At 47.0% G+C, this 10,988-nt stretch overlaps 1 protein-coding gene across 1 annotated transcript in view; it reads left to right on the top strand.

Annotated features, from left to right (window-relative positions):
- The first annotated feature begins 280 nt into the window (after positions 1–280).
- Positions 281–10,988, top strand: part of PTPRG (protein tyrosine phosphatase receptor type G) — a 380,979-nt gene continuing 370,271 nt past the window's right edge. Inside the window, exon 1 of the mRNA XM_056501238.1 lies at positions 281–776. Coding sequence (XP_056357213.1) covers positions 692–776 — 85 coding nt within the window. The 5' untranslated portion in view covers positions 281–691. The remainder of the gene's footprint in view (positions 777–10,988) is intronic.

Here is a 10,988-nt window from a genome sequence, read left to right as displayed (position 1 = left end):
CCCCAAATTGCAAACTGCGAATTTCCGCGGTTCGGTCACACATCATCCCCCACAGATAAACGCACACAGGCGGCGGGGCGGGAGCGTGCACGGGAGCGGGAGCGTGCACACGAGCGCGCCCCCGCCCCGCCGCCGCGGCCGCTTTAAGGGCGGCGGGGGCGCGCCGCCGGGGCGCCCGGCGCGCCGCCGCCTCTCCTCGCCTCGCCTCGCCGCCGCGCCGCGCTCTCTCTCTCCCTCGCCCCGCTTTAAAGTCTCCGCCAGGATCCGGGCTCGCCCGCCACTTCCTGTACGGCAGGATGGAGCGCGCCGGGGCCCCGGCTGACCGCCGCCCGCCCGCCCGTGCGCGGAGGCGGCTGTGAGCGCCCCGTCCGCGGCATGCGCGCCCCGCCGCCGCTGCCCGCCTGAGCCGCGCCGCCCCGGCCCCCGAGCCGCGGGGGGGTCCCCGCGCCCCGCCGGCGCTCCGCTCTGTCCTCCCCCTGCCCCGCGCTTGGAGGGATTTTTTTTTTCCCCGGTAGAGGAGGCGAGCAGGAGCCCCCCGCTTTCTCTCGCAGGAACAGGGGTGCGGGGAGAAACTTATTTTCAACAAGTTTTTGGGGTTTTTTTTGCCCCCTCCCCCCCCCTTTTTTTTTTTTCCTCACCCTGTGTGTTAATTATTTTAGCCCCTTTTCCCTTTCGATGTGCGGCTTTGGACATGCGGAGGCTACTGCAACCGTGTTGGTGGATCTTTTTCTTGAAAATCACCAGCTCCGTGCTCCATGATGTGGTGTGCTTCCCCGGTGAGTGAGCGCGGCGGCTGGGGGGGGCTCCCGGTGCCTCCTCCACACGTGTCCGCGACCCCGTAGGGAGCCGGCGGGGCACCCGCGGAGCGCGGAGGATGCGCCGGGGTTCGCGGGGCCCCTTGGCTTTGCCGGGGCGGCCGCAGCGCTGGGGCTCCTCCCGCTCCGCGGCACCCTCCCGGCTGCGGGCAGCGGAGCCCGGGCTCGGCTCGGCGCTCCCGGAGCCGTGTGCCCTGTCTCCGGTGCATTGCAGCGCGGGGCGGGCGCGGGGGGCTCCTTGGGCGCTGCTCCTCTTTCGTGGGGCTGCCTGGAGCTCTCTTTGTGCTGCGGGACCGCCGCTCGCCGCCCCGACCGGCAGCGTGACTCCGCTGTGACTCCGCGCTCCGAGCCCGCGCCGCAGCCCCCGGTCCCCCGGCAGAAAGTTGGCGGTGCGGGGCTCCGTGCCCTCCCCACGCCGTGTGCCCGCCGCGGGGGTCTCGCCGTGCCTGTGCTGACCTTGGCGGGGCCGGGGGAGTCCCGCGGGGCTGCGCGCCCGCTCCGCTGCGCGCCGGGGCTGGAGCCGTGCGGCCAGCGCCGCGCACCCGCGGGAGAGCGGCTCCGCGCGCGGGGGGCACTCGGCCACCGTGCAGTTCTCCCCCCGCTTCGAACCTCGCGGCCGGTGCCCGTGTATCGCTCCTGGCCCCGCACCGAGCCGCGGGGCTCGCTGTACCGGGGCCGGGCTGGCCCCGGCCCGGGGGAACTCGCGGGGCTCGGGCTCCCGCCGCCTCCGCACTGCCCGGGCCGCCCGCCAGGGGCGCTGTGCCGCCGCCGGCGCCCCCGGGGCGCGCGCCCCTCCGCCGGCGCGCAGCGCGAGCCCCGCCCGGCGCGCTCCCGGCCGCGCGCGTGCCCGCGGGCTCCGAGCCCCCGGGATCGATCCCGCCCTTGTCCTGCCCGGGCTCCCCCCTCCCTCCCTCCATCCCGGGAATGGCCGGGGGCGCCTGGGGCAGCGCAGCCCCTCTTCCCTCGGAACGCGGCCCCGTCCATGCCCTGGCTCCTGGTTGTTCGCCGCGGCCAGGTGTGCGAGGGTCCAATGAAATAATTACATTCTGGAAGTTTGATAGGAATCCACTTAGTTTCCCTTCTTTTTTTCTTTTCCTTTTTTAATTTTTCTTCCTGGAATACCCTCTTCCTAACACCAAATGCAGAGCTAAGCAGATAGACCTATCCCATTCCTTCCAGCAGCTTCTCACATAGTAAAATGATTTGAAGCAAAAAGAAACTAAGTTGGGGAGAGGGTTAATACCTCTGCAGCTTTTGACGAACCATTTATCTTCCTTGTATTGATTTCTTCTCAATTTCAGCCTTCGGAGTGATGCCTTTCTCTCTGGTTCTGATATATATTGTATAGTAATTACAGCTAGAAGGCAGGCTCCAGGAATGCTGCAGGAAAACAAGCCCTGATGTTGGTTTAATATGACAGTATTGTATGACTTGCTGATTTAGATCAGCGATGTTTGAACCAGATAATATTTGTATTATGGTTTGAATATGAAGATGGATGCAAGCAGAGGGTAGCAGGATGCTTGCAGAGTGTTGGTAAACTCTGTAATGCCAGAAACCATAAAACAGCTGTGTAATACTCGGGAATGTTTCAGGGCTCTTCGTTGCTAAAGGTTTGCCTGGAAAGCAAACTATTTTCCAGAAAGGCTTTTATGCCTTTGGTTTTTGTACAGAGCTAGACCTCGGTGCCTCGCTCGCTCCGTGAGCTTTGCTCCGAGGAGCAGCAGTGCCGGGCGTGTGTGAGCCGCTGTGCCGAGTGAATCCTCCCGATGAACGGGGACCCTGAGACTCTGATCCGCACATCAGAGATGCCCGAGGCAGGGAAGCTGCAGGGAGGATCTCTGTGGGCTATAACAGGACGCTGGTGCTGACAGCATCCAATGGCAAATCATTGGAATTTGTGTTGGCAGGGAATCCCGGCCAGATATTAACCATTTAGTATCTACCACAAATGCTTCTGTACCTTTTCATAGCATTTTCTAGAGAAGATTGAAGAAGGTTTTAATTTGTAAGCATCTTTCTTCCCTCTGCTTCATATCTAGCTCCCTTTAAATGGAAGAGGTCACTACTTGTTTTCTCCCCTGCAAATCACTTTACTTTGTGAGGAAACATAAAGGCTATTCTTTTCTTTGTTCAGTAACAATAAATGAACCGTGTAGAAAATAAGTCTTTGCAGTATTTCTTTGTTAGTAGTGTTGTAATAGGGTTTCACTGTTTAAGTAGGTATTTTTGGTGGTGTTCCTTTGGCTGCAGTAAGAGAAAGGAGTCACTCTGGCAAAAAAATATGTGGGTAAGGTTTTCCTCTTTCTGAACTGTTTAGTGCATTTCTCTGTGGGCTTGTCACTGGTAATTGCTTTGGTTAATGTATCAAACCAAGACAAGGTAAGAGAGGTTGTTTCCATGGGGTCTGTTTGCTCATTAATCTAAATCCACAGTACCAAAAATCAGTAAGACATAAATATTAGTATTACAGTGATATTCTTACTATCTGATTTCTTGGTGCTTTGCCAAGAGAGAGTAAATATTTTTTGTAAAGGGAAAAGTACACATTTGTGCAGTTCTTAGCTTTTTACTTTGACAATCCTATCTAAGGAATGACAATTGCTACCATTTTCTTAGGCTAGATGCATAAATGGAAGTAATTTCCTCGAGTCTAGATTAGCTCTTTGGTAATGAATCAAATTGTTGCTAACCTGGTAACTGCCTAAATGGGTTTTGGATTTTGAGACTACATAGATCTGAGCTGAGAGTTAATTTTGCATGTAACTGTCTTCTGCTTGGAGGAAAAATTATACTGGGAGCTGTGCCTTATCAACTAAGTAAATAGTACTTCAGATATTTTTAAAGGTACAGAGGAGACTGGCTTTGTCTAGTAAAGATTTTACAGAGGAAGGTGCATTGTGCACGTAGAGAAATACGGAATGTACAGGAGAGGGCCCTCCAAGACTATTTAGTCCTGTGGCTTTTATGAAGATGACACTTTGTACATTTTAATTATCCCTTATTTTCAGTGCTGTTTCAGAATGCACTCTGTGTTACAGGAAGTTGCTAATGGAGTCCTTGCAGATAAAGACAGTCAAGTGAGTCTTCCCAGGCTGCAAGAGCTGAGCTGAGCTTGTGATTTGCTTCTTGGGGGGGACTCAGGGAGAGTTTTTTTGCTATCCCTAAGCAGGCTTGTGGTTAACAGGGCCTGGACCAGCTAACAAAAGTCTCCAAGGAGTCAGAGGAGCTGTCTGTGCCAGCAGCCAGAGGAAGAGCTTCCTCAAGTTGGGAGGGAGGAAGAGGCATCACAGAAAGAAAGAGTTTAAGTGCATTCAAAAAAAGGAAGGAACACAATTTGAGGGTGACTGGAATTCCCTCAGCCTTATTGCAATATCTGCTAACTCTGGATCCGGGCTGGGCATGGGAACAACAAGGAGGATTTTTTGACCATGTGTATGAGTTAAGACTTTTTATTGCTAGCCTATCCTCTATACTCTCTCATTTTTTTTGTCTAGGAAAGGAAGATGTAAGGGTTTCTGATCTGTTCAGAAAAGGAGTGTCTTAGAGCAGTGAAGAGTTGCTATGACTCAAGCAGAGATGTCATGTCCTTCACCATCCTACCTGCATCCACACTGGAAATCTTTGTGGAACAAATAGATCCTGCTTGGTACCATAAAAAAATCACTGGAAATCACCTATTGATTTCAGTAGGGTGATGGTTTAATTCCCAGTTTCTGTGTCTTTGCAGGAACAAGTGTTGGCTGTCTTCTTATCAAGTTCTGTAAATTTAGTAGTTGGAATTTGTTTCCAATTACAGAAAAGACAGCTAACAGCTCCATCCATCTTATAATCAGTGCTTAAAGACTAACATACTTACAGTTTTCTGAAATAAATGTTATTAAAGTTGACTCTAATTTAAATGCTCAAGTTTCATGGTTAAATTAAGGAATGACTTCAAACTATTAATCTCAACTGTCCTTGGAAAAAAGTGCTAATAATTTGGTTGCTGCTTTTTAGCAGCCAAATGAACATGTGGCATGATGTGCTCTGAAGCCTAAGGGTCTAGTAATAACACTGTACTTTGGCTAATATATAACTTTAATCAGAGAAATTATGAAAAAAATGAATCTAATTTCTGTTTGCCCAAGTTATTGTGCTTCCATTTTTAAAGAGTTACTCCTGTGTGTTGATGAATTATAATTATTTATGTTTATGTGCCATGCTACTTTAATTCTAAACAACGATTCTTAAGTATTTTAGGAAGTGGTATCTTATCAGACAAATGTTTTTAAAAGTATGGACTCATCTGAGGATTTAGATATGCACCATATGGGTTAATTTAGGGTTTATATATTCCTGTTGGGGACTTCTTGCTACTTTAGGTATCTAAATATCTTTATCAAGTTTTCCCTTTTCATGAGGTAAACTCGTGTCAATGGAAACATTGTGGATCTGCATCTTCTTGCACAGGTTGATGGGAACATAACTTCATGGATTGCAGATCCAGCCCAGTCCCACCAAGGAGTATCAGTTTTGTGAAGCAGAGAAGGAAGATGAACTTAATGCACCCTTTCATCCTAAGCAGAAGAACCTGGGGTGTGGTCAACTGGAAATGCTCAGCTGGAGAATAACTTCTGATGAAAGCAACTAGTTTTCACATTTGTGTGTCCATAAACCTTTAGAGAAAAAAAAAAAAAAGGCACAAAAACTGATCCTTGAGTGCTGTTAATTTTCCCATTACTCAGTATGTTGTGCTGATGATCATGTTATCTGTATTGCAGGGTACAGATTACTTGCCCCAGGGCAGATCAAATGGGTTTCTTTCTTTCAGTGATGCTACCAGGTCCTCCAAGGCTCCAAAGTGATCTCAGCCCACTTCAGAGAGGACAAATTTCAAGTGTCCTCTTGAATGAATCTGGGCTGCCCTGGTTGTGTCTCCAAGTGCTTGCTTTTCAATGTGCACTCATCTTCTTGAGGCACAGATGCCAGGACACAGATTCCAGCTTTATGCCTTGAGCTGTCACATATTTGTGGCCTAAGCAAAATCTCTTCCCACCCTGAAAGTGAACAGATGAACTGGGGAGCAGATTGCAAGCACAGCAACAATGCTGCAGAGATACTCCTTGGATATTGCTGCTGTTGTCTCATTTTTCCTTTGCCCTGACATTGCTACTGGGAAGCTGGAGGGAACAGTGGTGGGAATAAACTCCCCACTTTGGAGGAGGAGGAGTGAAGGCACAGGGTAGTAAGGAAGCTCAGAATTTCATGTAATCAGTGTAAGATGTTTTGCTAGACTGAATGGCTCACTTTACAGCAATTTGAATTAGTATTCAGGTGAACTGTGGTTAAAGTAAAATCAGTTAGTGTATGGCTTTTTTTTTAATGTGGTTTTATTATGCATCTCCAAGTTTGCTTGGGAGTTGAAGTACTGGTGCTCTTAATTATCAAGTGATTTGAATAATGATGAACATTTTCTAGAACTTAAAACATGACTACATCATGCACCTGCCAGCAGTACTGGCACATAAAATCTCAATTGACATGGGAGCTGCAGTTTTCCTATGCACAAATGCTGCAGTGATGCCTGATAGATGTTTATCCTGTCCAGTGCCTGCTTTGAGGAACTTTGCATTCACAGTATGGGGGCCTTTCTAAAGAAAATCTAGGTGTTTTGAGACTTGGATGCTTAGCTTAGGAAAGCTCCTTTGAAAAATTCTCTGCTTGCAGCAATGTAATGAATGAAACCCTGAGCCCTGAAGAGCTGCAGTGGTATTTAGGAGCAAAATGCAGGATGTTATTTGGTCTTGTGGCAGCTGCTTTGTTCTCTTTTTTTGAAATAAAGTGTGCCTGTCTCCCTGACAGAGTGCTGTTAGAAGTTCTGCTGGGAGTCAGTTTATTCTGCTGACAGGAAAGGAAAGCTATCTGATAACTTCTCACAGGCAAAGAGGAGAGTTGCTCAGTTTTCCCACACCTCCCTCTTTCCATCTTCTATCCTTGCAGGAGGCTTGCAAGAGGTAGAAAATGCTGTAATACTTGCTTTAACCAAAGCAGTGCCTTGCCCTTTTCTTGATCCTGTAGAAGTATCTGCTATTGGGTTATTGTTTTTTAGCAGTCTGAAGTCTTAGACCCAGAGCTCCTTGGAGAGGTTGTCAGGCTGGTTGATGACCAGTGTTAGTTGTCCCAGAGTGGAAAAGGACTTCAGTGTAAGAAGAGGTGAGCACTGAATAAGCTGGATATGATGGTAATGTTGTGCCAATAAGTCATTTTTCTATTGCAGAGGTAAATAGAAACAGTTCTGTCCTGACCCATGTTGATGGTCCTCAGCTGAAAGCAAATGACTTTTGGTCTCTGCATTTCTTTGGAACAAGAATGTCTCTGAAGTGACTCCCATCACTGAGGACCAGTGAACAGACTCTGTGTCTTTGTGTCAGTTTGGTGTGCTTAGAAATGCTTCCCTGAATGATCTTTTTTCCCTTTTCCCCCTCCCCTTCTGGATTTTACAATGATTTGTTTTGCATCTTAGGAGGTAGTAGAGTTTGTGATATCTCAAAATAAATAGCTTTTGACAAAGAGCTTTTAAGGGCAAGTTTAGTGAATTATTTTTTTATATAGGCATATGTTTATATTAAACCTCTGTCCAGTGGCCTCCGTGTGAGGTTTCTGTCCAGCCATCCCTCCCCATTCCCAACTCCCTGGAAACAATAAAGATACCTAGTAGCTTTCAAATAAATAAGTACAGATCTACATTGCTGTCAGAATTGAGTTTAAGGATTAAATTTTCTATAGACTTTTATTGGCATTTAGATTACTAAGGTGCTTTTAGACTTCTGGAGATTATGGTATAGATTTACTGCAGTCAAAGTAGGAATGAGGGATTGTGCAGCATGTCTGTCTCTTAAACATTGCATCCTTCACTGGATAGGCAGAGAGAACCAGCTGAATGTCTCTTCTTGGCCTCCATTCTGCTTGTAGGTGGTTGACTTATTGTTACAGTGCACTAGCCTGTGTATTTTGTATTTAAATCCATGCTTAAAATTGAGCTAAATTTGCCTGTTGACAGCAGTTGCATCATATTTTAATTGGTGAGAAGTGCTAATGGAGTGTTCAGGTTCTAAAATTAGTTGTTTATTTTACCTTCTTTGCCCAAGGGTTTTGCATCAGATTATAGGGTTTCTGTATAACTGTTTGTGTTCTGAAGTGACACCTTTGTACAGTTTTAGCTATTTAAGTAAGTGTTAAAAGTTTGTGCTCAGTGACAGCAGTTTCAGAAACTGTGACTTTTTAAATTGTTTCTTACTACATTGTTTATGCACTGCAAAGCACTTCCCTCCTGTTTACTGTGAATTAATTCATTGTTATATTTGCAAACTGGGGGTGCAAACTGTGCAAGTTCTATAATTTCTTCTCTTGGTGCAAAGGCAGATCCTCAGCTGCTGCACACTGTCATGGCACAGCTCAGCTGCTGTTGCTGTGGCAGCTTTTACCAGGTGAGGATTTGTCCCATAACCCTCATCATGACATTATTCTGAAACACAACCATGCTTGTTATTGTCTGTATTCCCATTGGGTGGTCAAAGGAGTGCTGTTTTAATAAATATATTATATATAATGTATTATGTATTATATATTATGTATATTTTATAAATAATACTTCTCTGAAAGTTTTACTGTGTGGCAAAATGCAAAACCACCTCCTAGTATGTCTGCCTGTGGTGAAAGAGATGTCCAGTCTGTCCATTAAGTCTGGCTTTCTGGAGGATGCTTTATCATATGTATCAGTCCTTGGAATTGTTATCAGTTTTCTCTTTTAAATCAATTATTTGTTTGGTGCCATTTGGAAATTATACCAAACTTCTTTCTATGAACAAACTAGCTACCAAAATAAATAAGCCACCAAAAAAAAAGTGTTGCTTGAGTTACTGTAGATCAGACTACAAATATACAACTACTTTAACAACTGTCTGTCTGTTTCACTTTTTTCTGCTAGTTTAAAGAGCCCTCTAGTATTTTTCTACCATGAGAGTACTTGCACATTAGGATAAAACCATGTTACATGTCTTGATTAACCCAGTGACCTGAACCCCACAAGTCCTTTGCCATGAGATTTTATCCACTCCTTGAATGTTTTTTTGTTGTGTTTTCAGTTTGTTTTTTTGCTTTTCTGCAGTAGTTTTTGCCTGGGTTCTTTTTGTTTTGGTTTTTTTTTCTTTTGAAAGGTGCACACCACAGCTGAAAACCAGTCTTGTTCATATTATGTATATGCAATGCTACTGCCCTTTCTGTTTGTCCAGGGATTTTCAGTGGCCTATTTTTCTGCCACAGCAAGGAAATTCATGCTGATTGTTTGCCTAGTTTGACTTCTAGATCATTATTGGAGTCAGTGCTGAATAAAATACTCTGCTGCTCAGTGGATGTGGCCTGGATCACTGATTCTTAGCATTTCTAACTTTATTTTCATAAACTCTTCAAATTCAACTTCTTTCCTTTTTTTAACATGTGGCTGGAATGCTGCTTTAGTGGCAATTTTAGAAACAGAAGGAAAGGCTTAAGTCCTCAGCAGTCTTAGTGTCTCAGATAATTTCTTCTGGTTTTGCTTCCTTTTTAAGCCCAACAGTTTTTAAGGGAGTAGCAATCCGTGCATCCTCCAACAGTCCAGGTGATCTGGAGTTTTCTAGAGGGTAACTCAGGCTTTGGCTTCTGTCAGACCTGGCACACTGAAGGTTTCACTCAGGTCTAGAACCTGCCTTGACCTTCTGGCCACACTTGCACCCTGTGTGATGACCTGGTGTGGGGATAAGGGATGAGCTCCATCAGACACTTGGGGTGGGAGTTTCAGTGTGCCTGCGATCCCAAGGAGCCTCTGGGTTTCCTGGGAATGTGGGCGAGGGTTTGCCGTGCTACCCTCACCTGTTACTGTTAATTGCGCTGCTGGTTTTGGAAGAAAGTGTTTCTTTTCTCCTCTGCGGGAAGTGGGTGCAGGGGCTGGATATTGAGTTGCTTGCAAGAGTTACTCTGTTACTGTGACCTGTTTCCATTAGGGTGGCCTCCCTGGGATGCTTTCAGCTTTTTACCTTGGTTGTGTCTGATTAGCATCAGGTATCAAATGAGGGAAAACCAGTCCTTTTCCTCTCAGCTGATACTGCCTGGGGTATGCAGAGGTATGTGAGAAAGTGGGGAGATATTTGTGGCTAAAGGAGCGAGGGAGACCTGCCTTCCATGTGGGATAGTGCAGAAGGCAATCTTTGCCAAAGAATTACAGCTGTACTGATTGCTGAGAACTGGAAACAGCCTTGCCTGCCCCATGAGGATGGGGGTTATAAAAGAGTGGGGCAGCTGGACACGAGTTACAGCTGGAGTTTGGGATGGAGCCTGCTGGCTGTGCTGTGAGGAGGAAGGGACGTGCTGTCATACAAGGGACATAAGGTAAGAAGGTGTTATGTGAGGGACAGACAGGGTTGGGTGGGCAGGTAAGGGACAGCTGGGATTTAGCCAGTCATGCAGAAGGAAGAGGGGAACTTGCAGAGAGGAGAGGAGGAGTCAGTGCTGTGTGATGAAAGGAGTCAGAGCTGCTGGAAACAAGTCAACTGAGAGAAGGCATGTAAGGTTTTTATAAAAGACTGGTGTTGGTGCCAGTCATGTCCATATCGACATAAGTGCAGCTTTTCCGAATATGAGCCTTCACAAAAACCACTGAGAAGGCCTGATCATACCTAGCAGGTAATGTTGGCTCAGGTTCTGGTGTGCTGAAAGGATCATAAATCATGCTTGATCGACCCTGATATTCTGGTGTGCTTCAGGCAGTGCATGCTGTCTGGAGAGCAGAGCAGAGTGACCAGGCAGTTTGCCAGGGAGGTTTTAATTATCCTTTAACGTGATGGGCTGGATGGCCATCACCAAAAGTCCCTTCTAGTGTCCTGTGCACGCTGAGCCCTGCTGTGGCTGTGCTGGCTCTGGAGGCTGCAGTCCAGAGGCTCAGAGCTGCTGTGCCTGGGAGCTGGAGGTGCAGGGGTGGGTGCTGCTGATCCTGGGGCTTGCTGGAGCGTGAAAGCTGCGAGCAGTGGTAATAGGAACGCATTTCAATTTGTAACCCATTCTCCTGTATCAAGATTGGACTACTTCTATTCTGTTCCACATGTGCATCACTTGGGGAAACATGCTGATAGTACTAAACATTTAATTGCTTCTCTTGAT

This window comes from Oenanthe melanoleuca, chromosome 12, assembly GCF_029582105.1.
Source record: "Oenanthe melanoleuca isolate GR-GAL-2019-014 chromosome 12, OMel1.0, whole genome shotgun sequence".
Lineage (NCBI taxonomy): Eukaryota > Metazoa > Chordata > Aves > Passeriformes > Muscicapidae > Oenanthe > Oenanthe melanoleuca.
The sequence above is the reverse complement of the archived record's forward strand: the minus strand, read 5'-3'. Positions and strand labels throughout refer to the sequence as shown.